This window comes from Vulpes vulpes, chromosome 2 (genome assembly GCF_048418805.1).
Source record: "Vulpes vulpes isolate BD-2025 chromosome 2, VulVul3, whole genome shotgun sequence".
Classification (NCBI taxonomy): domain Eukaryota; kingdom Metazoa; phylum Chordata; class Mammalia; order Carnivora; family Canidae; genus Vulpes; species Vulpes vulpes.
In genome coordinates, this window is record NC_132781.1 from 164,589,398 (window position 1) to 164,613,045 (window position 23,648).

At 53.1% G+C, this 23,648-nt stretch overlaps 1 protein-coding gene across 3 annotated transcripts in view; it reads left to right on the forward strand.

Annotated features, from left to right (window-relative positions):
• MTOR (mechanistic target of rapamycin kinase) overlaps window positions 1-23,648 on the forward strand; it is a 121,501-nt gene that overhangs the window by 65,868 nt on the left and 31,985 nt on the right. For all 3 annotated transcript variants that reach the window (XM_026011911.2, XM_072751208.1, XM_072751209.1), the window contains 2 exons: window positions 15,035-15,110; window positions 18,181-18,320. In XM_026011911.2, the coding sequence (XP_025867696.1) occupies window positions 15,035-15,110; window positions 18,181-18,320 (216 nt within the window). The remainder of the gene's footprint in view (window positions 1-15,034; window positions 15,111-18,180; window positions 18,321-23,648) is intronic.

A 23,648-nucleotide genomic window follows, 5' to 3' on the forward strand; every position in this document is an offset into this window, starting at 1 on the left:
GCATTTGGCAAGGAAGTGTTGGAGAGGGCAGCAGGGACGAAAACTCAGGAGTGCTGGACATGGTTCTGGGACGGTGACACACGCTTCATCAGTCTGTAGGCCTAACGGAGAACAGGCCCATCCTCGTCCTATGATTCGATTCGAAACTTGGAAAGTACATTAAATCATCGGGAGAAGAATCCCCGTCACCTCATAAATCCATATCTGCAGTCTCATTGCCCTCTTCCTGTGTCTTACAGTCTGCAGATCTGCAGCTGTTCTCTCTGTAGGATACATATCCCTGAAAACAGGGTTACTGTCACTTCTCATGCACTGTGTTTGAAGGGCACTACTCCTTGGAAGACAAATGAGAAAAACCTGGGATTTTAGCAAACCTTAAAATACCTCAAATGAGCCTTTCACTGAGAATGTATGCAGAGGCCCCTCTGTCCTCAGACAGTAACTAACTCTGTCTTTGGAACATCACTCTCGCCATTTCCCTGATGCAGAGCCACTGAGGCAGTCCTTGTGCTGGTGCCGTGCGGTGCGGGTCTGTCACGCACAAGCCCGATGCCTGACCGCTTGCCTTCCCTGCCGGGATCCCCTGGAATCTTCTTCCAAATGAGACGTCTGTCCAGGCGGCTAGAGTTACCGCGCAGTTTTTTCCCCTCTGACTCAAAAAGCAGTAGGGTTCGGGTTCGGGTAGATCTGGATGGTTTGCGCCCTCCCTGGTCTCCTTGCCCTCGGAGGGGTGAGGATGTGGCTGGCGCCCCATGGCAGCCTGTCATTCCACTCAGAAGCCCGTCCAGAGGCAGCAGCTAGCCCCTGCTCTCTTTGGGCAAATGCCCCCCCCCCCCCCCCCCCCCCCCGGCTGGGCTCTCTAGTCTGCCCCGCGGAGTTCACGTCACTAACGCGAACCCGGCCCCGCCGTCCGCATCCGACGGCCTGCCGGACCCGCGGGGGATCTTCGGGTCGGCCTCGGAGCCAACAACTGACACAGCTTGTGCCGAGTCCCGCAGCTGCGTGCGGAGCGTCCCGTGTGAGCCACTGTCTTAGCGCTGCCGCACAGCAACACGGTAGACGGTCCCAGGGGACGGTGCACCTCTACGGGGTCCCAGCCAGCTTCCTGTTTGTTCTTCCCAGTGGCCGCTTCCCCAGCCCAAACAGGAAACGGTTATGAATAGATTCTCATATTTGGGCAGAAAGTGAATCAGTCGTTTGTATTTGCAGCCCATGTAGCAATCCTTTCTGGGGGTTCGTGAGTTTGGGTCAGAAGCGTCTAGCTGTTAGCATGAATGCCTGCTCTCTGACATTTGTTTTTCTGAAAACCAGTTTCTAACATGAGGCCTAAGTTGGAGACAGAGGCTTTCCTTATTCGAACATTTTCTTACATCACCCAAGCTGCCCAAATGTCAATAAGCTCCCCCTCAAATTAAAAAATTTAGCAGACTAAGAGTGGTCCCTTGCCAGATTATCCATCCTCCAAACATCCATAACGCTGCAATGTCCTAGATTCTGAGTCTCTGAGAGAAGGAAAAGTAAACCCTTGTTTTGAGTACAGCTAAGCCAGTAGACAGAACCAGGAAGGACGTGGGGGACTGGACCGGTTTTCCTTCTCCAGGACGCTTTTACTCCCTTCTCTGCCCTTCATGAATAAAGTGGCCATGAAAATGGGAATTAAGTGAGAAAATCTGGAAAGCCTGTGTTGGACACCTTGAAGTTTTTCCTTTTCTCTATTTTGCTGGTGGTGAAAGAGGGTCAGCTCGGTGTTCCTGGGAAAGATGTTTATGAAAATCAAGCTCATATTCCTGATGAGAGAAGCCAGTGAGCTTTCACTTAGCCTGGAAGTTCTCAGAAACCCCACAGTCTGGGCCACGCGGCCTTGGGCTGGCACCAAGGACTAGAGGCGTTCGGGCGGCCCGAGGAGCACAGAGCAGGGGAGGGCCTGGGGGTGGTCTCTCTTTCTACCCAAATGGAAGTGTCATGTCTCATTTTCTTGAAAATGTCCCCGTTGGAGAGACTCCTCCCTTTCTAGCATATTCCTGTCCCTGCCTGCTCTTAAACCGCTACTTGCAAAATTGGTGAGGGAAGGAAACCGCTGCCCTCAGAACCAGACTCTGTTGTTGGACGAATTCATCTCAGAAGAACCTGCCTTACCGTTAGATTAATTGTGTGCTGAGTGGGGATGTTCTGCTTCTCCTGAAGCCTGGTAACGGGCCGCAGCTTACCCTACTGTCCGCGGCCGCCTCATACCCGACCCTTCGTCTCTCAGTCCTGTTCTGTCCCAGGGGGAGGCCCACATCCACCCCAGAAGGTATGGCCATCTCTTCCCTAAGCTGCTCACTCGTCACTTCTGCCAAACAGCGCCCCCCAGACGGACAGTTAGGAATGGTTTCTCCCCGGCCTCCTCCTAGAGTCCGCTGTTCCTGTTCCTCGTAGCCCCTACCCAGGAGTCTTCCTCTGCCCTCCCCGGGCTTTGTGGCAAACAGCTGTCCTGTGAGCCAGCAGAGCATGCGAGCCGAAGGGGGCGTGGTGAGCAGGTGCGGCTTTGTGGAAGACCTTGACTTGGTAGGAAGACACAAGTCGTTGGACGTGGCTTGGGAGTCGGGGGCCGGGGGGACAGGTAAAGCCGGAGAGGTGGTGGGGAGCCAGGCGTGAGGGACGGGATTGCTGCTCTGGAGACAGAGGGAGCTCTGGAAGGAATCTAAGCAGCCTTTACCGCTTGGTGCTCTGTTTTCCTGAGTCTCACTGGGAAAGTGGCTTTTTGTAGTTGCCAAACAAGATTTTTTAACTGGAAATGAATGGCTTAGAACATTAGAATTTCTTGAAATTGTAACGCAATCATATTAAATGCCCTGAAGGGATCATCTGGTTTGAGGATGAGGGAGGCCGTATGTGAAGGACTTGAAATAGTTGGGTGGGTCTAGAATCCACCAAATCTGGGTTCTAATCCCTTCCCATCATTTGATAGTTATGTGACCCTGGGCAAATTGTTTCTCAGAGGTTTACAGATCTGTGCCATGAAGATGAAAATCATAACTACTTTACCTCACAAGACTTTTAGTTAAATAAAGTAAAGGATTAAAATAGTTAAGACAGGGGCACCTGGGTCGCTCAGTGGTTTAGCGCCTGCCTTCGGCTCAGGGCGTAACTCTGGGGTCCCGGGATCAAGTCCCACGTCAGGCTCCCTGCATGGAGCCTGCTTCTCCCTCTGCCTCTGTCTCTGTCTCTGCCTCTGTCTCTCTGTGACTCTCATGAATAAATAAATTTAAAAATCTTAAAAAGGGGGGGGGGGCGGGGGATAGCCAACTTAAAGAGTGGCAAGAGATGTCAGTCGACACTTACTTCATAAAAGAGGGGCTCCCCCAGGCCAGTGAACGCTCGTTAGGCATGACGGAAATTCAAATGCAAACTATCACATGCCACCACCAAACACCAACTAAAATGGCTACAGTGGAAAACACTGACAGTACCAAGTGTTGACAAAGATGTGGAGCAGTTGGGATTTTTTTTTTTAAGATTTTATTTATTCATGAGAGAGAGAGAGAGAGAGAGGCAGAGACACAGGCAGAGGCAGAGGGAGAAGCAAGCTCCATGCAGGGAGTCTGACATGGGACTCAATCCCAGGTCTCCAGGATCACGCCCTGGGCCCTGCTGCCCGGGATTTTTTTTTTTTTTTTTTAAGATTTTATTTATTTATTTATTCATGAGAGACGTAGAGAGAGGCAGAGACACAGGCAGAGGGAGAAGCAGGCTCCATGCAGGGAGCCCAATGCAGGACTCGATCCCAAGACCAGGGTCACGACCTGAGCCGAAGGCAGGTGCTCAACCACTGAGCCCCCCCCCCCCCCCCCCCCCCCCCCCCCCCCCCCGCCATGTCCCAACAGTTGGCCTTTTCATATACTTCCCATGGAAATGTAGATTGAGAGAACCACTTTGGAGAGCAACATGCCGGTGTCCTCGAAAGCTGAACACACCCGTAGCCCAGCAGCGCTCCTCTAGGTACAGTCCCAACAGAAATACGAGTGCACTTGCACCAAAGTACGTACAAGAAGGGATCCCTGGGTGGCGCAGCGGTTTGGCGCCTGCCTTTGGCCCAGGGCGCGATCCTGGAGACCCGGGATTGAGTCCCACGTCGGGCTCCCAGTGCATGGAGCCTGCTTCTCCCTCTGCCTGTGTCTGCCTCTCTCTCTCTGTGTGTGTGTGACCAGCATAAATAAATTAAAAAAAAAAAAAACGTACAAGAACATTGGTAGGAACGCCGCTCGTAGTAGCCAAGAGCTGAGAGCCACCTCAGTGCCCACCCGCCACAGGACAGGGAGGTTGTGGTCAGTCCCAGTGGAAGTACCTTCAGCAGTAGAAGGGGAGACGCGGGGCAGGTGGCAGCATGCACGCACGTCCCAGTGTCGTGTTGAGTGTTGAGGTGATGCTGGTGAAACTAACCAGTTGCGACAGAGGCAGATAGCTGTTGCCTCCGGGGATGAGGAAGGGAGCCCTGGCCGGGACGAGCCTCCGTGCTTCTGGGGTGCTGGCAGTGTACTGGGTTCTGTTTCTCGGTCTGCATGGCAGTTACTAGGGCGTCTTCGCTTTGTCGTGATTTATCAAGCTGTACCCTATGTATACTTTTTTTTTTATATCCTTCAACTAGGAAATTGATTAAAAAAAAAATAGGGCACATGAAACAGTAGCAGCAGACACGTAGTCAGTGCCCAGCGAATAATGAGTTGTATTTAGGGGCACCGTCGGTTACACGTCTGCCTCTTGGTTTCGGTTTAGGTCGTAATCTCAGGGTTGTGAGATCAAGCACCACCACGTCAGGCTCCACGCTGAGCGCAGAGTCTGAGATTCCCTCTCCCTTCCCCTCTGTCCCTCCTGCTCATGTTTGCATGCTCTCTCTCTCTCATAAATATTTTTTTTTTTAAAAAAAGGTATTATTTAGGTGTACAGTTGTCATCTCATCAGAAAAGCCCTCCCTGCCTTCCTGAACGAAAAGCAAGCCCTCCGCATTAGTCTCCATCTGAGTGCTCTGCTTTCTTCGTGGTATTTAGCTTCACAGCACTTACTTTGGGGTTGATTTTTTTTTTTTTAAAGATTTTATTTATTTATTCATGATAGAGAGAGAGAGAGAGAGAGAGAGGCAGAGACACAGGCAGAGGGAGAAGCAGGCTCCATGCACCGGGAGCCCGACGTGGGATTCGATCCCGGGTCTCCAGGATCGCGCCCTGGGCCAAAGGCAGGCGCCAAACCGCTGCACCACCCAGGGATATAACCACCAGTTATATCTCCTTAACTGACCTGGAAGCTCTTCAAAAGCAAAGACTGTATTTTACTGTGGTAGCTCTAACACCTGGCCCTTAGCACAGAGCCTGAGACCAAAGAGGGCCTTCGTTGCAACCTGTCAAGTGAAAGAACGAGTTCCCGGCGGAAGGTTCTCTTCCCTTGAGTAAACACCTGTCATGGAGACGTAGAGTCTCTCTCCGTGCTCGGTGGCAGTACCTTGTCGTGCTGAGGCCTTCCTCGTTGGCCACCACATTCTGTCTTGCTCCGAGTCCATTTTTCTTCTATAGGCGTCAGTCACAGAACCAAAGGAAATGGGAACTGGAAGCATTGAGATCATTTGGTTCAACCTTGTATCTTAATCAATAATGGAGGCAGCGTCCTTGCTATATAATAATCACTTTGTCTCCCTGGAAACCATTGATTGCCGTCTCACCCCCTCTTCTTTACATATGAAGATGACCAGCAAGAGGACCACAGAGCATGTGGGGCAGGGTCTTGTCCTGCTCTGCCATATGACAGAGGCCCGTGTAACTGTCGTAGCTGATTACTTCACGCCGCACCAGCCTGTTCGTTAGTCAGCCCTCATCATGGCCCGAGGGCCACAGGTTGAAAACCGAGCAAGTGACGTGGCCCCATAAAAAGAGCTGCGTCTCTGGGCAGCTGCATTCCCCATAATTTATCCAAGAAACTGACAAATCTTGCTGTCCCCAAAAGGGAATGAAATGCCCAGAAAGTCCCTCTTCATCGGGGACGAGATCATCGTGTCCAAGGTGCAGGATACGATGACATGTCTGTACCCAGCCGGGACTGCAGAGCTTCCCTTCCGGCCAGTCCTCTGCCACGCTGACACAGGCAGCACTGAGGGCAAAAGGGACTGTGATGCTTTGAGAATATTAGAGAAATTGAGCCAGTTGTGCCAGAGCAACCAGTTAATGGCAAGTGTGATTGGGCTTTGCAGTCTACGGGCGAGGGGCTAGACGGGTGAATAAAACCCACACTCTGTCTTAATTCTAAACACGTTCCCAAGGTGTCACCACGATGTTGCTTGGAAGTATGAGTCTTACTTTTTCAGTTGTTTCCTGGCTTCCAGAAAAGGCACAGGGTCTTGTTTTTTTCCCCTACCTCTGCTGGAAGAAAAAGCAGACCAGAGGGGTGAGGATTTGCTCAAAGTTCCTCACTTCCTGACAAAAACACTTCCCAAATCTGTGGGCTCATGCTGACTTCAGAAGTGCACTGTGCCTCTAGGACTCTGCACCCCTTGTGGGCAGGTCCACACAGCAGAGGGTGGATGGACAGAGGACGCCCTTGTGCGGCCAGAGCACCAGCACAGATTGGATCTTCCGAACCCCGTCTTCCTCTTTAATGCCCTTTTACATCCAGCCCTACCCAGGAGGTCAGTCTCTCACCAGTCGCTGGTAGAACATCAGTTTATTTCTGGCTATTTTGAAGACTTCCTACAGGTCCGCTGTACAACAGCTTGTCATTCTAGAACACCTTCAAAACCCCGAGGAAAGCTGCCCAGCACAGGAAGCTGGCCACCAGTGAGGAGCGGGACAAAGGGAGGAGACCTGGGCTTTCTCCTAAACTGACCCAAAGGACAGAGGGTCTTTCGTTGCAGCCTGAGGCCAAAGGGGGAAGCTTGCGGTAGTTCACTAGTGAACGTCTGCCCCTCCACTGTATCTGGCTCAGCCTCCGGGATGCCCAGAAGGTCATGGGGCCTCTCTTGTGGTGAGTCCGAGAAGCTGCTTCTGAGTTCTATGTACTGCGAAGGCGGCGCGGCCGGGGGTTGCTGCTGGCAGGTAAACCATGTCGCGGTGCTCCGAAACCTCGAATCCTATGCCCAATCCTGATTCAGAGATGTCAAAGTGCATGGCTTACAGCTGATGAACCGTGACAGGCGCCAGGTTCTGCCCCACAGTCCCCTCTGACAGTCGATCCGGTGATGGCATATCACTGGTGGGGACACTGCTGGTCTCCAGATCTTTGGATCACCTCATAGGCCAGGAGTCTTGGCAGCCCAGTCAGTGTGTCCTGGTCATCTTCCGTCAGCCTGTCCTTTCCCTGAGGGAGGCTTCTTTTCTCTTCTCCCCGATTCCAGAATGAACGTTGGCATTTCTGCAGTGTGGCCTCTCCTTACAGAGCAGGAAGCCGTGTCACATCTGCTTACTCAGTTACGAGGGGAGCCCAACTCCCAGATCACTAGACGCCAGCTCGTGTACCTTCTGTGTCCCAGCTCATCCCCACGAGAGCCTGAATCTTAGACATCGGGGGGAAAGCCAGCAAATCAGGATTTTAGCCAAAATATCAACTGTGCTTGTGAGTCAGATAGTTGAAAATGAGCTTTGGGTTCACCCGAGCAGCCCAGCCCAGTGTTGCTCCCTTCCTGACAGCTCCTCTTTCTCCTTGTGTCCCTCGGAGCTCTTCTTTTTCGCTCTGGATCCTAAGAAGCAGAAAGGAAGAGAAAAACCTCCAGGCATCACCCTAAAAGGAGCAGTGCTCATTGTTGTAGAATAAAAAGATAATGGCCAATTTGTCAAGAAGTGTTGACAAGAAAGATAAAGTTGGAAGTAATTAACTGGCTGACATGCTGGGAGTGATGCGTCTGCCAATGGCTCCCTAAATCAGCCGGAGCCTTGGAACTGTGACAGCCATTCGTCATTTTTACAGCACGCCTCTGACAGGCCCCCGGCTTGGAAACCCGGCCGGCACAGATCGTGCGCTTTGCCACTCCGGGGCGTGCGGCCTCTCGGTGACTTACTCCAGATCGGGCTAGGTACCCGGGCCCTACGTGCAGCCGGGGGCGGGTGCCTGGAGGTGATGGGTCGCGCGGAACGGCTTGCCTGGCTTCTCGCTGAGCGCCGTGTTCATCCTCGGGGTGGGCGCTCTGATCCCCGTCTGATTGCAGACTTCCGCTGGAACGTCGCCGAGTGTACGTGGGAGAGCGCTGGATGTGCTCCCGAGCACCTCGCCTGGTGGCCAGTAACCTCACGCGCGCGCTGCCCACCGCCAGCCAAGAAGGTGTACCCGGGAGATGGGTCACCGGCGTGGGAGTCGCGACAGGAGGAAATCCTGGAGCTCTCCCGGGTAGTTACTGAGACGGGATCAGGTGGGAAACATCTCGGTTACGTGCGGAAGCAAAATACAAAGTTCTATGAGTGCTCTGCTCACCGCTGACGTAGAAAGTACTTATTTGTGTAGAACATGTAGAACATGCCTGGGTGAAAACACTGTTCTGGAAAGGGGATTAAATGGGAGTGACATTTAACAAAAAGGCAAACCTTTTCCCAATCTTAGAAAGATAGGATTCTTTGTCTCCCCTGCACCTAATCCACGTGCCCACACGGCTGTTAGCACTCTGTCTTTTTTTAATTCTCGAGAATTCCCTCCTTGTGACATACAAATTTAGCGTGTCCTCGAGGTGCTGTGGCAGACGCGCTGTTTAAGCTGCGGCCGAAGGAAAGGGGGAAGACCAGGCAAGAGCTCTTTACCCTTAAGACACTCCGGACTGAGACGTCAGGAGGCCACTGGACTGTCCAAGGCAGGCCACCTCTTCTGCATCACATCGTCTCTTCTCTGGATGCCTCAGGTGCCCTAGAGCACCAGGGGCACCCCGTGTCCCAGCTACGAAGCCTCCCAATGAGGCCAGCCTCGTCTTTGTTAACATGCAGAGAAGTTAAGTGACTTTTCCCGAGTTCCTGAAGCATCAAGAGAAATCTGACCCTACCAGGGCCAGGGGCGCTGCGGTCCCCCACCACCTCCCTCCGGCCGTGGGTGGACGACTGAGGCCAGCCGGCCTGCCTCACTTTCCTGTGACCTGCCTTTAAATCGTCCTTCATGGCCTTTCTCCGGGGCCCACTTCATGTGCTCTCGGGTTGCCTTCTGTCTTCGCTCCCGTCCCTTTGCTTTCCACTATCTATTCAGGAGACTGTCACCGCCTTGAGTTCTCCGGGGTGACTGCCTGGGAACGGCGTCGGGGCCCAGCCTGCTCTGGATCTTCCCGGCAGGAACCAAGCTGTTCTGTTTTGAATCATGCTTGGGGCACAGAGCTCAGGAGAGGGGCCAGGGAGGGGTCTGGAGCAGTCACCCCACCTGTAGGTGAAGCAAGAGAGACTACTCCGTGGCGCTGGTGGTGACCCCGGGCAGGTCCAGCCTGGCCCCGTCTTGGCTGCCGCGGGGCTCCTCGGTCAGACCTGCCCAGGTCCCCGGTTGGCTGGGTTGCGTGTGTCACCAGCCTAGCGCTAAGGGAATTCAGAGAATCCTTCCTTGACGGGGAACCAAATAAAACACAGACTGTGGTCTGCACTAGAAACAGGAGAGAGAAGGCCCAGAGCCATTTGGGAAGCGGCTGCATAACGTTCTCATAAATTCCTGTCGGGAGCACTAGGAAAGCCTGAGCGGTCCCCCAGATGTGACCGTAGATGCTCCTTATTTGACTGACTTTCTGACCGGCTCGAGCTCTGCTCTCACAGCCTGAAGGTCGCTGGGGCACCAAGGCTGAGACACCGAGACACCAGGGCGATGACCGAGTGAGCCATAAAGAAGGAATTCGTTCTCAGGCCACGTGACTGGATTTGACATCAGTCCAGAAGCCTGTGGAGCAGTGGCCTCCAAACGCCTTCAAGAAACCACGGAATTCCTCGGGTGGCAGGAATGGCATGTGGGTGGCAAGCCGGAGACCCTCCCGCTGCTGTGGGCCGGCATTACGCCCTGGAGCAGGCAGTGCCTGACGCTTCCGGTCAGCTCATCCTGCACAGGACAGCTCGACGGGGAGAGCTACGGCCGAGTACGCGGGCCGCCCGCCCAGCCCTGGCCCTCGGCCGTCGCCCTTGCTGGGGCACCTGCGAAGGCCACCGGAGGAGCCCCTTCCCGTCTGAGTGACCCGCTCACCCTGCAGGCGCTCCCCGCTTCTGAAGAGGGATTTGGGGAGAGTGTGGAGGGGAGGCGCCTGGTGTCCTCTGCTGTGGGAGGCAGCGCGGCAGTGTCTTGTTCTAGTTCGTTAATCCAGCTCAGCTCCGGAGAGCGTTTACCTCAGTTGCCAAGAATCTTCCCAGTGTCTAGTTCTCAACTCAGCCTCCCTTGATAAAAATTAAATCTTGGGGGACACCTGGGGGCCTCAGGGGTTGAGCATCTGCCTTTGGCTCAGGGTCCTGGGGTCGAGTCCTACGTCAGGCTCCCTACGGGGAGCTTCTCCCTCTGCCTGTGTCTCTCCAGAATAAATAAGTAAAATCTTAAAAAAAAAAAAAAAAAAGATTTAAGTCCTGGGGAGCAGGGGTGGTGGGGAACGAGTGAAAGTGGACACACCGTGCAACTGCCCCTTGCTGACCTCCCTCGCTGGGTTTGCCTGTCTGTCTCCACCATCCTTGTGTCGGCAGGTTCAGTGGCGGGTGCTGGGATTTAGTACGTGGATAGGCCATTTCTGGTTGCTCGGTACACGCACAACTAAGTTCTCCAGTGGCTGCTCCCGCTGGAGGCCGGGGCGGAGTGCAGCTGGACCCCACAGCGCCGTACTCTCGGGGGCTCGGGGCTGCCCGGCCTCCAGCTCTCCCAGCTGGTTTGTGGCGAGATCTTCCCACCCGGCCGAGGTCGGCAGGGTCTGCTTTGCGTGGGAAGCACTCCCGCCGTCGGGAATGTCCGGCCTCGTTACGCCCACAGCAGTCACAGGAGACCGGGGCATGCGAGGGAGCGTTGAGAGAAGCGCTCGGGGGCTCCCAGCCGCCCCATAAACAGGAGCTCGCAGGGGCCTGGGAGTGAAGGCGACTTCTTCCCACGAGCCAGCCTCTCCCTCGACTCCTAAAAAGCACGTCTGAGTTTGCAAGGGGAGTGTTTCAGAGGACAGCCTCGTGTCACCCGAGTAGGCAGCTTATGCCTACTGTCACCTAATCGCTCAGCTTCTGGAAGATGGTGCAGCCTGCACTGGCTGTGTGGCCCCAGCCCCCAGCAGGTGGCCTTGGAAAGCCCACCGGGGCGGCCCGCTGGCGCGGGTTGGGGGTCTCAAGGCATATGGGCGGCTCATGAAGTGGGGAGAACCTGGGGCCGGAGGAGGGCGTCGGCCTCGGCGTCCCTGGGGACATGGCCAGGAAAGGCCGCAGGGCTGCTCGCCCGCGCGGCGCATCCAGGGTTGGCCAGGTGCTCCCGCCGCACGCTCTTCGTGTTACGGGGTCCCCATGGCCATGTGGCAGCCTGTGATCTGGGCCACAGCCGGGTCGCGTGTGGCGTGGAAAGGTCGGTATTAGCACCGCCTTCGGCGAGGTGGGACGACCATGTGAGCAGTAAGCTGCCCGTGACCTGGGGACCCCTTCGTGGCTGTCCTGGTGCATCGCCTCCCCTGATGGACCTCCAGAAGGGGTGGAGGACGGAGAGCAGTCAGGGGCCCAGGCAAGAGCACAGGCTCTGCGTCCCGAGTGGTGGCGGCTTCCGGCTCCGGGAGGTGGGGGCACAGCTGTGCTCTCCAGCCACCTCGTGGCCCACCCGGGGAGGCCAGAGGGACAAAGTCCTGCAGGAAAATAAAGTGGGGACAGGGAGGAGGAAAGAATAGACGGGGGCTGCAGCTGGGTAACGCACAGGTCTCTCCTCGGAGCCATCGAGGGACGTGTGCACCAGCTCCTCCCCTTCGGGCCCTCGATTCAGACCGGGGACCTCGTACTGGGAAGGGACCCTTTCTCAGCCTGCCTGATCCCACTCCCTTTTCGTGGCTGTGTTTAGTCATCTAGTCGAAGTTGTGATTTTGCAGTGATCATCCCTATCGGGAGCCTCGGGCTGCGCCTCCCATTTTCCTGGCGGTTGCTGAAGACCTGGTCGGTGGTTCCCCCAAGGAACCCAGCCCCCTCTCTCCTCCTCGCTGGGCTCTGTCTGCGGCCTCGCTCCCCTCCGCCCGCGTTTAGGTGGGACGTATGGTGCCGGTGACTTACTTGGACTTTCCCATAGAGGAGTGGGGCCATATGATGACTCCTGGTTGTGTGTGTGTGTTTATAACTTGCAAAGCTGCGTTTGTCCTTAGAGGAGGGCGATCGAAGCTGGAGCAACGTGAAGGTGAAATTCCTGTGTCTCCTCTGCGGTTCCTAGTCGCTACTTCTTGATTTGGATCAGTTTGTTGTAAAGCCCTCCTTTTCGTGTATCATGAGTGGGAGAACGGAGTGGGGAGGGCCTTTTGCTTGTTTCTTGTTTTGTGTTGCTTTTGTCCCAAGTGAGGCAAGCTTTGCCAGTGTTTGTAATTTGTTCCTGAGAATCGCATCTGCTGCAGAACACAGGATTGAAGACATTTATTGAAACTCCTGGATTTTTAGGTCTGATTCGTGGAGTTAACTTATTTTTCTTTAGGTAAGGAGCATACTGCCTTCCTCCCCAGAGCAGTCAATACCTAATACCGTGGCCATCCTAGTCGTCCCCTCTGAAACCCAAAAGAATATAAAGATGATATAATTACATGTATTTACATGTGGCATATAAATATACATGGACTCCCTTTCTTCCCTTTTTACGCTTCTAAATTTTTATTGGGTTCAAGGAACTAGGTAATCACAAGTTCGTACCTACTAATATTGATTATTAATACAGCTCACCTAGCCCCAGGTGAGTGAGCTTGTTAGAAAGGCTCATAAGGAGCACCTGGTTGGCTCAGTTGGCGGAGAGTGTGACTCTTGACCTTGAGCCCCACATTGGGTATAGAGCTTACGATAGGTAGATGATAGATAGATAGATAGATAGATAGATAGATAGATAGATAGAAATTTTTTAAAGAACCTCATATAGGACTTTCTGAAAGAAATCATGATGTTATGGCTCCTCTTTGAAATTAAAAACATTTCTGAGCCCCACAGCAGACTGACTTATAGGGAACATTCTGGCTCATTGCTTTGCACAGAAGTACAGGTGGGTCTGCCCAGTGGAGCCCACGAGAGTCGCCTGCCTGCTATGAATAAAGGAGAAGGACGTCTGTAAGGTGACTCTGGCCTCCAGTTGCAAAGCCTGGAGCCTGGGCCCCTTGACTATCTGAGTAAGGGGCCCAGGATGAGTTTGGAACCTGCACTGATGATTCCCTAGTGCTGGCTCGAGTCTTGGCCTTAGGTGTGCACTTTTTCTGTACACAAGCCTATAGCCATGTATGTAGCAACCTTAATTCTTAGACAAAATCAGGTGAAGGAAGAGGCATTTATCAGGCTCTGCTTCACAATTTCATACCCTTTATCCCATTTTGTTCCCTGAAAAAGCCTGTGGAAGAGGTAGGATTAGCCACATTTTATAGATGAGAAATGTAAAACTCAAAAAAGGTGTCTTGCTTATGGTTGTAGAGCTTATAGGTAGCAGAACTGGACCTCCAGGAATGCAGACCCAAGCTTTCTGACTCCAAATCCAAAGCTGCTTCACCCCGCACCTCCCCTTAACAAAGGAGAGTCACAAGGTTGCTTCAGATCATACAGAGACTGTCCGCCATTCACGGTGGGCCTTGGGGAAAATTGCTGCCCTTTCAGGCCTGGGTCTCCCCAGGAGTGAAACAAAATTGAAAATACCTTTCCTGCCCACTGTCTCGGGGATGCGTGAGGTCAAAGGAGTGATAGGCTGGAAGGATTATTTGAAATTTGCTTTGTAAACATGAGGCATTAGATTATTACTTTCACAAATGTTAATGTCTCTGGTTTGACAGATTTTGGGCAGTTCCTTTGTGGTTTTCTTGGAATAAATGTGGAATTTGAATTTTAGAAAAATAATATTTATACCAGCAATCTGTTGCCATATTACCATGTTAAACCTCAATCCTGGAATTTCCCAAAACCACTTAAAAATTCATTCTAATCAGATAGACAGTTTGCACTTAGGGCAGTAAACTGGATCCCTCACTCGTTAGAACAGCCTGGACTCCCAAGCTGGACTCTGACGGCTTGCTCCCCGCCTGAACAGAGAACGTCACCGTTGGCCCCTGACTTCCTCGGGCCCGCTCCATCCCCCGTTTCCTTCCTGAACATTAGCAGCCACTTAGTTGCCGTTTGCCCTCATATGTACGTTCCTTTCGGAACAAGGGTGTCAGCCCTGCTGCTGTCCGGCTTCCAGGACGTTCTCCACAGCCTCTCTGTTAACCGGCTCCAGGCCTGCTTGTCCCCATACATTACAGTCCCCCGGTCGGTCCCAGTGGCCACATGCTGCCCACGGGCGACAGTGTGTCGTCAGTGAGAAACCTCGCTCTGCCAGACGCGGGGCGCCCGGGCCGGGTGGGCTCTGCAGCAGGGGGCTGGCCCTGGAGGAGGGTCTAAGGAAGCGTGTGACTGCGAAGGAGACCAGTTCTGTCAGGGGAGCAGTCAGATGCTTGCACAGCCACAGTAGCCGGGGCGCCCTGTCCCTACTGCAGGAGGCCGGCCTCAGCGCCACCGCCGTGTCTCATTCTCTGGGCAACTGATGAGAGGTGGCGAGAGCTGGAAGTTCAGCGGGACGTCATCTGGTTGTGTTCGACAACAGGGCCAATTTTGGACGCAGGCCTTCTAGGTTCTAGGGGACAGACGCATGTGGCCCGGCTGTGCTGGCGGAGAAGGGGCCCCACAGCCAGCGAGGCGTCCTGTCTGCCAGACACTGCGCCCTCAAACCAGGAGGGTGGGATCAAGATGAAATCATTCCTTAGATGAAGTCATTTGGGCTGAGCTCGCTGGGTGGTCGTACAAGTCAGTGCTGTCTCTGCACCTGCAAGACACTGTCCCCAACGCGCGGGTGAGCCATCCGCCTGCGCTGACCCCCACGCCTCCCCCCCCCCCAACGTGAGTGTAACCACCTCTTCCTTTTGTTTTCCCAGCATTAATAATAAGCTACAGCAGCCAGAGGCAGCGGCCGGGGTGTTAGAATACGCCATGAAACACTTCGGAGAGCTGGTAAGTGCCTCGTTCCTTTTGGAAAAGCAAGAGGTAGAGACGTGGCTAGGGAGGCGCTCGGCCACACCCCTGAGAAAGCTGCTTTCCTTTTCTGTCTTTCTCCCAATCGGCGACGTCCGATGCTGACTTTCCTGTATCGCGAGGATGAAGGCTGTGTGGATTCTGTCCACACTGAATATAGCTCGTGAGGACAGGATCTGATGAATAGTAACAGCTGGTGGATTTCAAACCCCTGGCGTGTGCCCGGCCCTTCCGGTATTTTCTGTTCTCCATCTCACTCAGTCCTCACAAGGGCCCTGTGAGTAGAGGTACGACTGTTACCCCGTGCGACAGGAGAGGAGCCTGTGGTCCCATCAGCGCAGCAGCCTTGCCTGAGCAGACAGTGAATCCGTGGCCAGGCCAGCACCTGAACCCAGGCCGTCTGGCATCACCTGTATGACCCCAGCCTGAGTTATTGTGTGTCTGTCTGTGGCACCAGCATCGCCGCTGGCCCACGGTTCCTGCTCAGTAGCTATCTCAGAAGAAAGCACGGCCAGTTCTCCAGAACGCCATGTACCGTGATGACACGTGCCGTTGAAGAGCTGTTCCACTTGGTGCGTGCTTGCATAGCTGCGTCTCTCCTGCCGTCTCTGCCTTATATCACTAGTAAACGTTTCCATTACCCTGTGTGGCCCTGGCGGTGCTCTGGTGACTCCCTAATCTTATATAAAGCATTGACCTCATCAACTCAGCATTGACTCCCCGGAATGTTAAGTTCTGGGTCCATTCGATGAGCCTTTTGTGAGTCACGGAGGCCACTTACCCAGGTTTGCTGGAGTCCAGAGCCCGGTGTGTGTGAGAGAAGACATCGGTGCTGCCTCACAGGCTCTGCCTCACACGGGGGCTAGGAAGTTGGAGCATTTTGCCGTCCTGAGTTCAGATCTGTAACTAGACCACGATGGCAGCTCTCCTGATGACAGCAGAAGGGACTGTGTCTCATCCACCTTTGCCACCATCCTCGGCGGAGGGGGCCGTAACTCCAGGCAGAGACACCCCTCCTTGGGTGACCCCAGAGCGTGGGCCACAGTAAGCGCCCCGAGAAGCAGGGATTCGCGAGCATCTGGCGTTCAGGTGGTCTGCCAGCGGATAGCATATCCCCCGCGGCTCAGAGGGCCGGCCTTCGGGGCCAGTTCCTCCGTCTCCAGGCCCTAAACGTGGCCCTGAGTGCCAGGATCATCGCTAAGCAGGGTGGATTTTCTGTTATATTTAGGTAGCTGAAGCACATTAGGCTCGACAACGATTTGCCTTTTCTTGGCAGAGTCTGCGCTTTCTCAGCACAATTTATGTAACAGCAATCCCATTAGGATCTTGTGTGATTCATTGCTTAAACCTTATAGTTTCTGCAATCTATTGCAATTCAGAATATCCTGCCCCCTGCCTGACCTGCCCCATATGCTGCTCCCTCTGCCTTCCGCCCGTTCCTGCCGAGCGCCTGCCATCCGCCAGTCACGGGCCCCGTTCTCTTTCCCACCCGGGGCAGAAACCCAAAATGGGAAAATACCAGCGTTCCTTTTCAGTTTCAGCATTTTTCATTTGACACTGTCTTCACAGTGACGCCTCTGAAGGACAGTGACTCTTCTGTTTTCTCTCTTATATTCTTCTCAACAGGCTTAGAAAGTGAAGTTTAGGTAGTTTCACCTGCCACAGAGCCAGGTGTGCCTGTGTTGGTGAGCCGTGCCGTTCCCGGACGCTGGGGCGAGGCTCGTGCAGGGCCCGCGGAGGGGATTGGCCATGCCAGAGACCAGCGAGGGGATGTCGGCACGAGTTCACAACCGAAAGTAGAAGTGACCTCCTTACAGAGGTTCGGGAAGGAAAGGCCCTTTCAGCGAGCTCAGCAGAGTAGCGGTCAGCACGTGTACCACACAAATACCAGTTTTATTTAGAAAGGAGAGGAAGGGAGAATCCCTGGGTGGCTCAGCGGTTTGGCACCTGCCTTTGGCCCAGGGCACGATCCTGGAGGCCCGGGATCGAGTCCCACGTCAGGCTCTCGGCATGGAGCCTGCTTCTCCCTCCTCCTGTGTCTCTGCCTCTCTCTCTCTCTCTCTCTCTCTCTCTCTATGTCTATCATAAATAAATAAATAGATCTTTAAAAAAAGAAGAAAGGAGAGGAGGATGGTGGGGGAAATTCACGTGGGGCCTGCATCGAATAGATTCCACTGCGGAATCGTCTTGTTAGCAGGATCCCTGGAGAGTCACTACCCTGGCCTGGTAGGGAAATATCCTCTTTCGGAGCTGGAGATAGAGAAGCCCAGAAGACCGGCTGAGGTGGGGGCCGGTGGGGGGCAGGCAGAGACATAAAACAGTCCATCCCCTGACCACTTAGAGAGCCGGAGTCTGTGCTCACGTGGCCAGCACCACGTGTCAGCGTGGCACACCATCTGCCCGGGTGATGGAAACCAGCCTTTGGCCCCTGACACTGGTGAAGCTGCCAAGCGCTGAGCAGGAGGGAACATTGGGTGGAAGGAGGAAAGGCTTTCCAAAGAATTTTAAGTGGCAGTGTTATATTGTGTTTTAAATCATTATTTCCTGAAAGTTTGAAAACGCAGAGCATCAGGAGCTTTTGAAAAGCGAGTTATTTTCCTCTAACAACTATGCATAAAGGCCTGGTCTTTCTGGCCCCGCCAGGAAAGCAGCTGCCATCCCGGTCCTGTGGCCCACCATCCGCAGTCCAGCGGATCCAGGCCGTGGCATCTTGCGGGAGTCCTGGTCGGGGCTTCCTGCCGTCGCCAACGATTTCCCCTGTTGTTGCCTCCCCACATGCGGAGCTCTGGGGACCCTGGCGTCTGGGCAGGAAGTGATGAGGCATGGACACAGCCTGCCATCTGCTCCTGCATCGTCCCAGGATCGTTCCGTCCGTGTGCCAAGTCACCAGCATTCACACCACCCCCAGACATAGCTCCAGACGTTCTCAAGTTCTTTTCAGCCAGAGCCAAGACGTATGGGGATGGGTGAAGCACCTAGCGCCTTAGGAAAGGCAGTGTGTGGCTTGCTCTCCATGCCCACAACAGCCTCTTTCTTTTCCACTTGGCAGGAGATCCAGGCTACCTGGTACGAGAAACTGCACGAGTGGGAGGATGCGCTGGTGGCCTATGATAAGAAGATGGACACGAACAAGGATGACCCCGAGCTGATGCTGGGCCGCATGCGCTGCCTCGAGGCCTTGGGGGAATGGTGAGCTGCGTCCACACAGCGGCCAAGTGGCTGCCACCGATGTCCTCACTGGGGTTTTGGGACTGGAAGGGCTTCCTCCGTGCAGAGTTCTCACCTTAGACCCTTATGTTTGTTTCACCTGCTACCTTCCTGAGAATCATCTACCACCCGGGTGTTTTGGGGTTTTTTGTTTTTGTTTTTTTTTTTCAAACTTAAACTGTAGTGCTCTAGGACAGGAGAGGCTCGGGTAAGCCCCTGGGATCTATACCTGCTCCCTCTTGAACTCCGACTGGGAGGACCTCGGGTTCTTACTCTGCAGTCTCGGTTTTCTCTTTATTATCTCTTGCTAATGATTTTGAAAAAGAAGAAAAATCCCTGCCCTCTTGAGACGCTTCATCTTTATAGAATGCTTGCTTCATGCCCAGCACTTTACCAGGCTCCAGAAAGACAGAAAAAAAGGCCTTCCTCCATCGTGGGAGTCGTGAGACAAGCACATTGCAGATAGTAAAGCTGGGGAGGACAGTGACAACAGTGTGAGCAGACAGCTTTGCGAGGCCAGCGGGGGGAGCGAGGTGGCCTCGCCGTTCTCCCTGGAGGAAGGAGTAAGACTGAGGCGCAGCTGAAGGAGATGGGGATGGGGAGGGTACCCCAGCTAGAAGCAACAGTAACGCTTAGCTGAGAACACTTGACAAGATCTTGGTCTGGGAAGCCTGCGGGGGACGTTGAAGTAAACCTGGCCCCTATTCTGTTTGCCAGCATCTAGTGCAGTTTTTAAAAATAGTTGAAACAAAGTGCCGTAGTATCATAGTGAGATATTTTACGGTTTTTTTTTTTTAATTTTTTTATTTATTTATGATAGTCACAGAGAGATAGAGAGAGGCAGAGACACAGGCAGAGGGAGAAGCAGGCTCCATGCACCGGGAGTCCGACGTGGGATTCAATCCCGGGTCTCCAGGATCGCGCCCTGGGCCAAAGGCAGGCGCCAAACCGCTGCGCCACCCAGGGATCCCTATTTTACGGTTTTAAATGGCATTTTTACGGTTAAAATGCCATTCCACTCCCCGTGAGTAGATGATCCAGACTTTCTCTGAGACATGAGACCAAAGGTCCCGTTTATCCTTTCAGCCAGTAATTATTTGTGGCCATTATCTGCACCAGGCCTAAAGGACGCAGTGGTGAACAGGACAGACACAGCCCCTGCCTTCCCAGAGCTCACAGGCCAGACAGCTGGGCTGCCGTGATACGGAGCGAATACGGTCATCAAGAGGAAGCACAGGGGGCCGTGGGAGATAGGAAGGGGCCCCGATCCAGGTTTAGAAGGTTTTGGAAGGCTTCCAGGAGGAAGTGATACCTAACTGGAACGTGTGCGGTGAGGAGTGAGCACAGCGTGTTCAGCATTCTGAAAGTCCAGCGTGGCTTGGAGGGTCGGGGGTGATGTGGAAAGGTCAAGGTGAGGCAGGAGAGGTAGCCAGGGCCCTGATGCTGTGGGGCTTATATGCCAGGTGAGGGGTTGGGGCTACTGACAGGCCATCCAGGGACTCGGACAAAGCCCTCTCGGAGCAAAGTAAGAGAGTGAATTGAAGGGAGACCAGAGAAGGGCTGGCAGGACCAGCTCAGAGGCCCAAGGGGACAGATGGTGGGGGTGGAGAGGGAAGGGGCTGTTTAGGAGGCGTGTTGACAGGATTTGGAGGCTGATTAGATGTGGAAGTGAGGACAGAAGGAGTTACAGTTCTAGCTTCTGGAATAAAGGCAAGACCTTCCAACACCCAGAGCTCCTCAGAGGCCAGATCAGCCCAAAGCCTGAGGTTCCCCCGCAAGCAGGCCTCAGGGGCCGTCCACGGCCTGAGCCACCCCCTGTGGATCTGCCCCAGAAGTGTTTGTTTTTTTAATCTACATTCTTATATTCGTCTTTTATTTTTAAAGCATTATTTTTTAGAAAAGATGATGGCACAAAATTCACTAGTACAAAACAGTGACAGGATTGTGTAAACCAAGTCTTCTCCTTGTCCCCCGGCCTCCCTGTGCCCTGGGCACCGACCCTGTCCTCCTGTAGGTTTCAGCGACGGTCCACAGCTGTGCACCTGTGTGCATCAGGACGGTGAGCCCTGTGCACCGTTTGCACCTTGTTTTTCCACTTTTAACACGCATGAGCCGCTCCTTCACATCACTGCCTACAGGTTCCACTAGACTGGTAAACGGCAGGCTACCTAAATAGGCAAATGTAGATTTGTTTTGACATTTTATAGCTTGGACAATTTAAGAATGTTATTGGGAAAAAATATTAAAGGAAGTCTTCTGAAAAGAATGTCCTCCCACTACACATTCCTTCTGTGCCTAATTATAGACACTCTTCGATAAATGATTGCTATTTTTGTTTTTTAATATAAGGTTGTTACTGTATTTTTAAGATAGGAGATGTAATTGTACCGCATGAAAATTTAATGTCAATGGTTTTAGCCTTAGGCATTGGATCACACATACACAGATAATCGTTCTAAAATTACTTGAAATTAGTTTGTCTGGTTTAACCATTAGCAGGGAGATTCAAGTACTTATTTCTGTAATTAGCATTCGCACTCCTTCACCTCCGTGAAGAAGCATATCCTATCAGACCTGCCTCATTACTTTGTACAGCTAAGGATTGGGGGTTTTGTTTTTGTTTTCTGATGTCCAGCAGGTATCTAGAAACTGCACTAGCCACTAGCCAAGTGTAGCTATTTAAAATAAATAAAATGAGATCTCTGGGTGGCTCAGCGGTTGAGCGTCTGCGTGGGCCCAGGGTGTGATCCCGGGGTCCTGGGGTCGAGTCCTGCATCGGGCTCCCCGGTCTCTGCCTCTCTCTGTGTGTCTCTCATGAATAAATAAAATAAAAAATAAAATAAATAGATAGATAGATAGATAGATAGATAGATAGATAGATAAAATTAATCATTCAGGTCACACTAGCCACATTTCAAGTACTCCATAGCCACACATGGCTAGCAGCTACCACAGACGGTGCAGATGTAGAACACAGAACGTTTCCATCACTTTCGAAACTTCTTTTGGACAGTACTGATCTAAAGCAAAAGAATAGTATGTTGAGAAATAGCCACATTATTTCAAAGATAATTTTCTTCCACTATCAAATTGGTTATCATGCAACCATGTTATTAAGAGAAAGATTAAAAAAAAAAAAAAACCATAAGAGGTAAACATTCCTAAAATTCAAGTCTAACCAGTTCCTAAAATGTTTTAGTATCTCTCTGTTGGCCTTGGGCTTCGTGTAAATGTCACAGCCTAGCATCCAAGTCTTCGTGTTGTGACTCCAGCCCGTTTCTCAGTGAACTTTACCTCATAATCTGAACTCTGGCCAGACTTCACTTTTGTCCAAACCCCACAGAATTTGTTTGGTCTGCATTTGTTCATTCACTTTGCCGAAGTGCCCACCTCCTCCTCTGCTCTTTTTTCCACTTTTTGAAACTCTCCCCACCTTTCAAAGACCACCTGTCCTGTTTCTTCCTCCCTGGGACCCTTCCCAGCCCCTCCTGCACTTTAGGAATTAATGACAAGCACTTCCTTCCACAGGTTACGTAGGGATAGCTTGGGTGTATGGAAGGACTTTCTTACTGTCTTTTTTTTTTTTTTTAAGATTTTATTTATTTATCCGTGAGAGACACAGGCAGAGGGAGAAGCAGGCTCCCTGTGGGGAGCCCAGTGTGGGACCCGATCCCAGACCCCGGGATCACACCCTGAGCTGAAGTCAGATGCTCAACCGCTGAGACACGCAGGCATTGCTGGAAGGGACTTTCAGTGTGACTCAATCTAATCCCCTGTGACACTCAGGGAAGTTGACTGTGTGAGGTCGACACAGGCTGCCTGAGGGGTCCCGAGGGCAGGTGATCCGGGTCTCCTGCCGTGGCAGGACTCGGTCCCCAGTACCTCTACTCTCTTGGATTCATTCCAGTTTCATAATTACCTATAAAGTATAAGTGGCTGGTGATGCTGACCACGGGATTTAGAAATGCAGCAGACTGAGAGGGATTTTTAAAAAGAGATGAAAGAAGCAGAATGCTTTTCCCGATCATCCTACAGTGTTCTTGTATGGTTGGCTCGGTCAGTTCCATCAGCCGTGATCGGGGGTTCCCAGGGAGTTGAGAGCCCCCCCCCCCGCCCCCCATGCTCCTCTGGCCCCAGGAAGCAAACTACAAGAGCTCGCCCCCCAGCCCCGCCCCAGGGCACACACACAGCCCTACCTGCTGCCACAGCAAATGCAAGTAAGCGGCTCCCCGCCCTGCTCCGTAAGGCGGCCTCTGGGTACCAGAGAACAGGCTGCTCAGGAGCGAGATGATAGGCAGCCAACCAGTTAGGTGTCCACGCGAACGAATGCTTTCTGAGCTTCCTGCACCGTGCCAGGTGGGAGAGTCACAGTCTGGAGGGTTCTCCCCCGGTGTGCTCAGAGGGGTCAGAAGACAGATCTTGGTGTTTGCCCCACAGATGGTCTCATATTTTTTATTCATTGGATTTTGTTTCCCCCTGCCTTTGAGAGTTCAGGTTCAGTATTCTTATTTGTAGCAAATGCTCATGAGAAGGGAACCCACCTCTGTGTGCTGGCAGCGGTTGACATAGCCGTGGCCCAAAGGCAGTGCCCGTTACATCAGGGGCCACTGCTCCAGGATGCTGCTCCTGGACTGCTCCCTGTTTTGTCTTTGGAGGTAACAGTTTGTGATGTCTCATACTGAACTCACTGCCTGCCTCCAGATGAAAGTGAAGCTATACCCCAGACCCATGGCACAGAACTGGGTGGTCCGGAGAGAAGGCTAGAGGACGGTGAGTCCCCTGCGGCCACCAGCTGTGCACATTACGAATCTGGGGTTGGAGGGACCATCCAGAGATGAGATAGCTTTCTCCCCTACGTCCAGGAAGGACCCCAGCCAAAACCTGCTGCTGAGCCAGTGGTTCTCAAACTGTGGCCCCTGGGCCACAGTCTCAGCATCACCTAGCATCTTGTTAGATGTTGTGTGCATTGTTAGCCCCAGTGCAGGGCTCCAGAGTCGGAACTCGAGGGGTGACACCCAGCAGTCAGTTTGACGGCCCCCCGGGATTGCGATGCAGAGGCAGTGTGAGCACTGCTGCTCTCGGGCCAGCCCTCACGGGGCCCAGCAGGGGAAGGTTTCTGGGTGTGGATGGCAGGAAGCCAACATCCACCTTCATCCTGCTCCGTCCCTGAGCTTCAGTAAGTGCATAGGGCTGCCCACTTCCCCTTCCTCTCTTTGATCTGAGCTGTGCATTGAGCTAGAATGTTGTGTCCCTGGCTGTCTGTGGCTCCAGGTCTGTGGAGCACCATTCACATCTCAACAGCCATGGGAG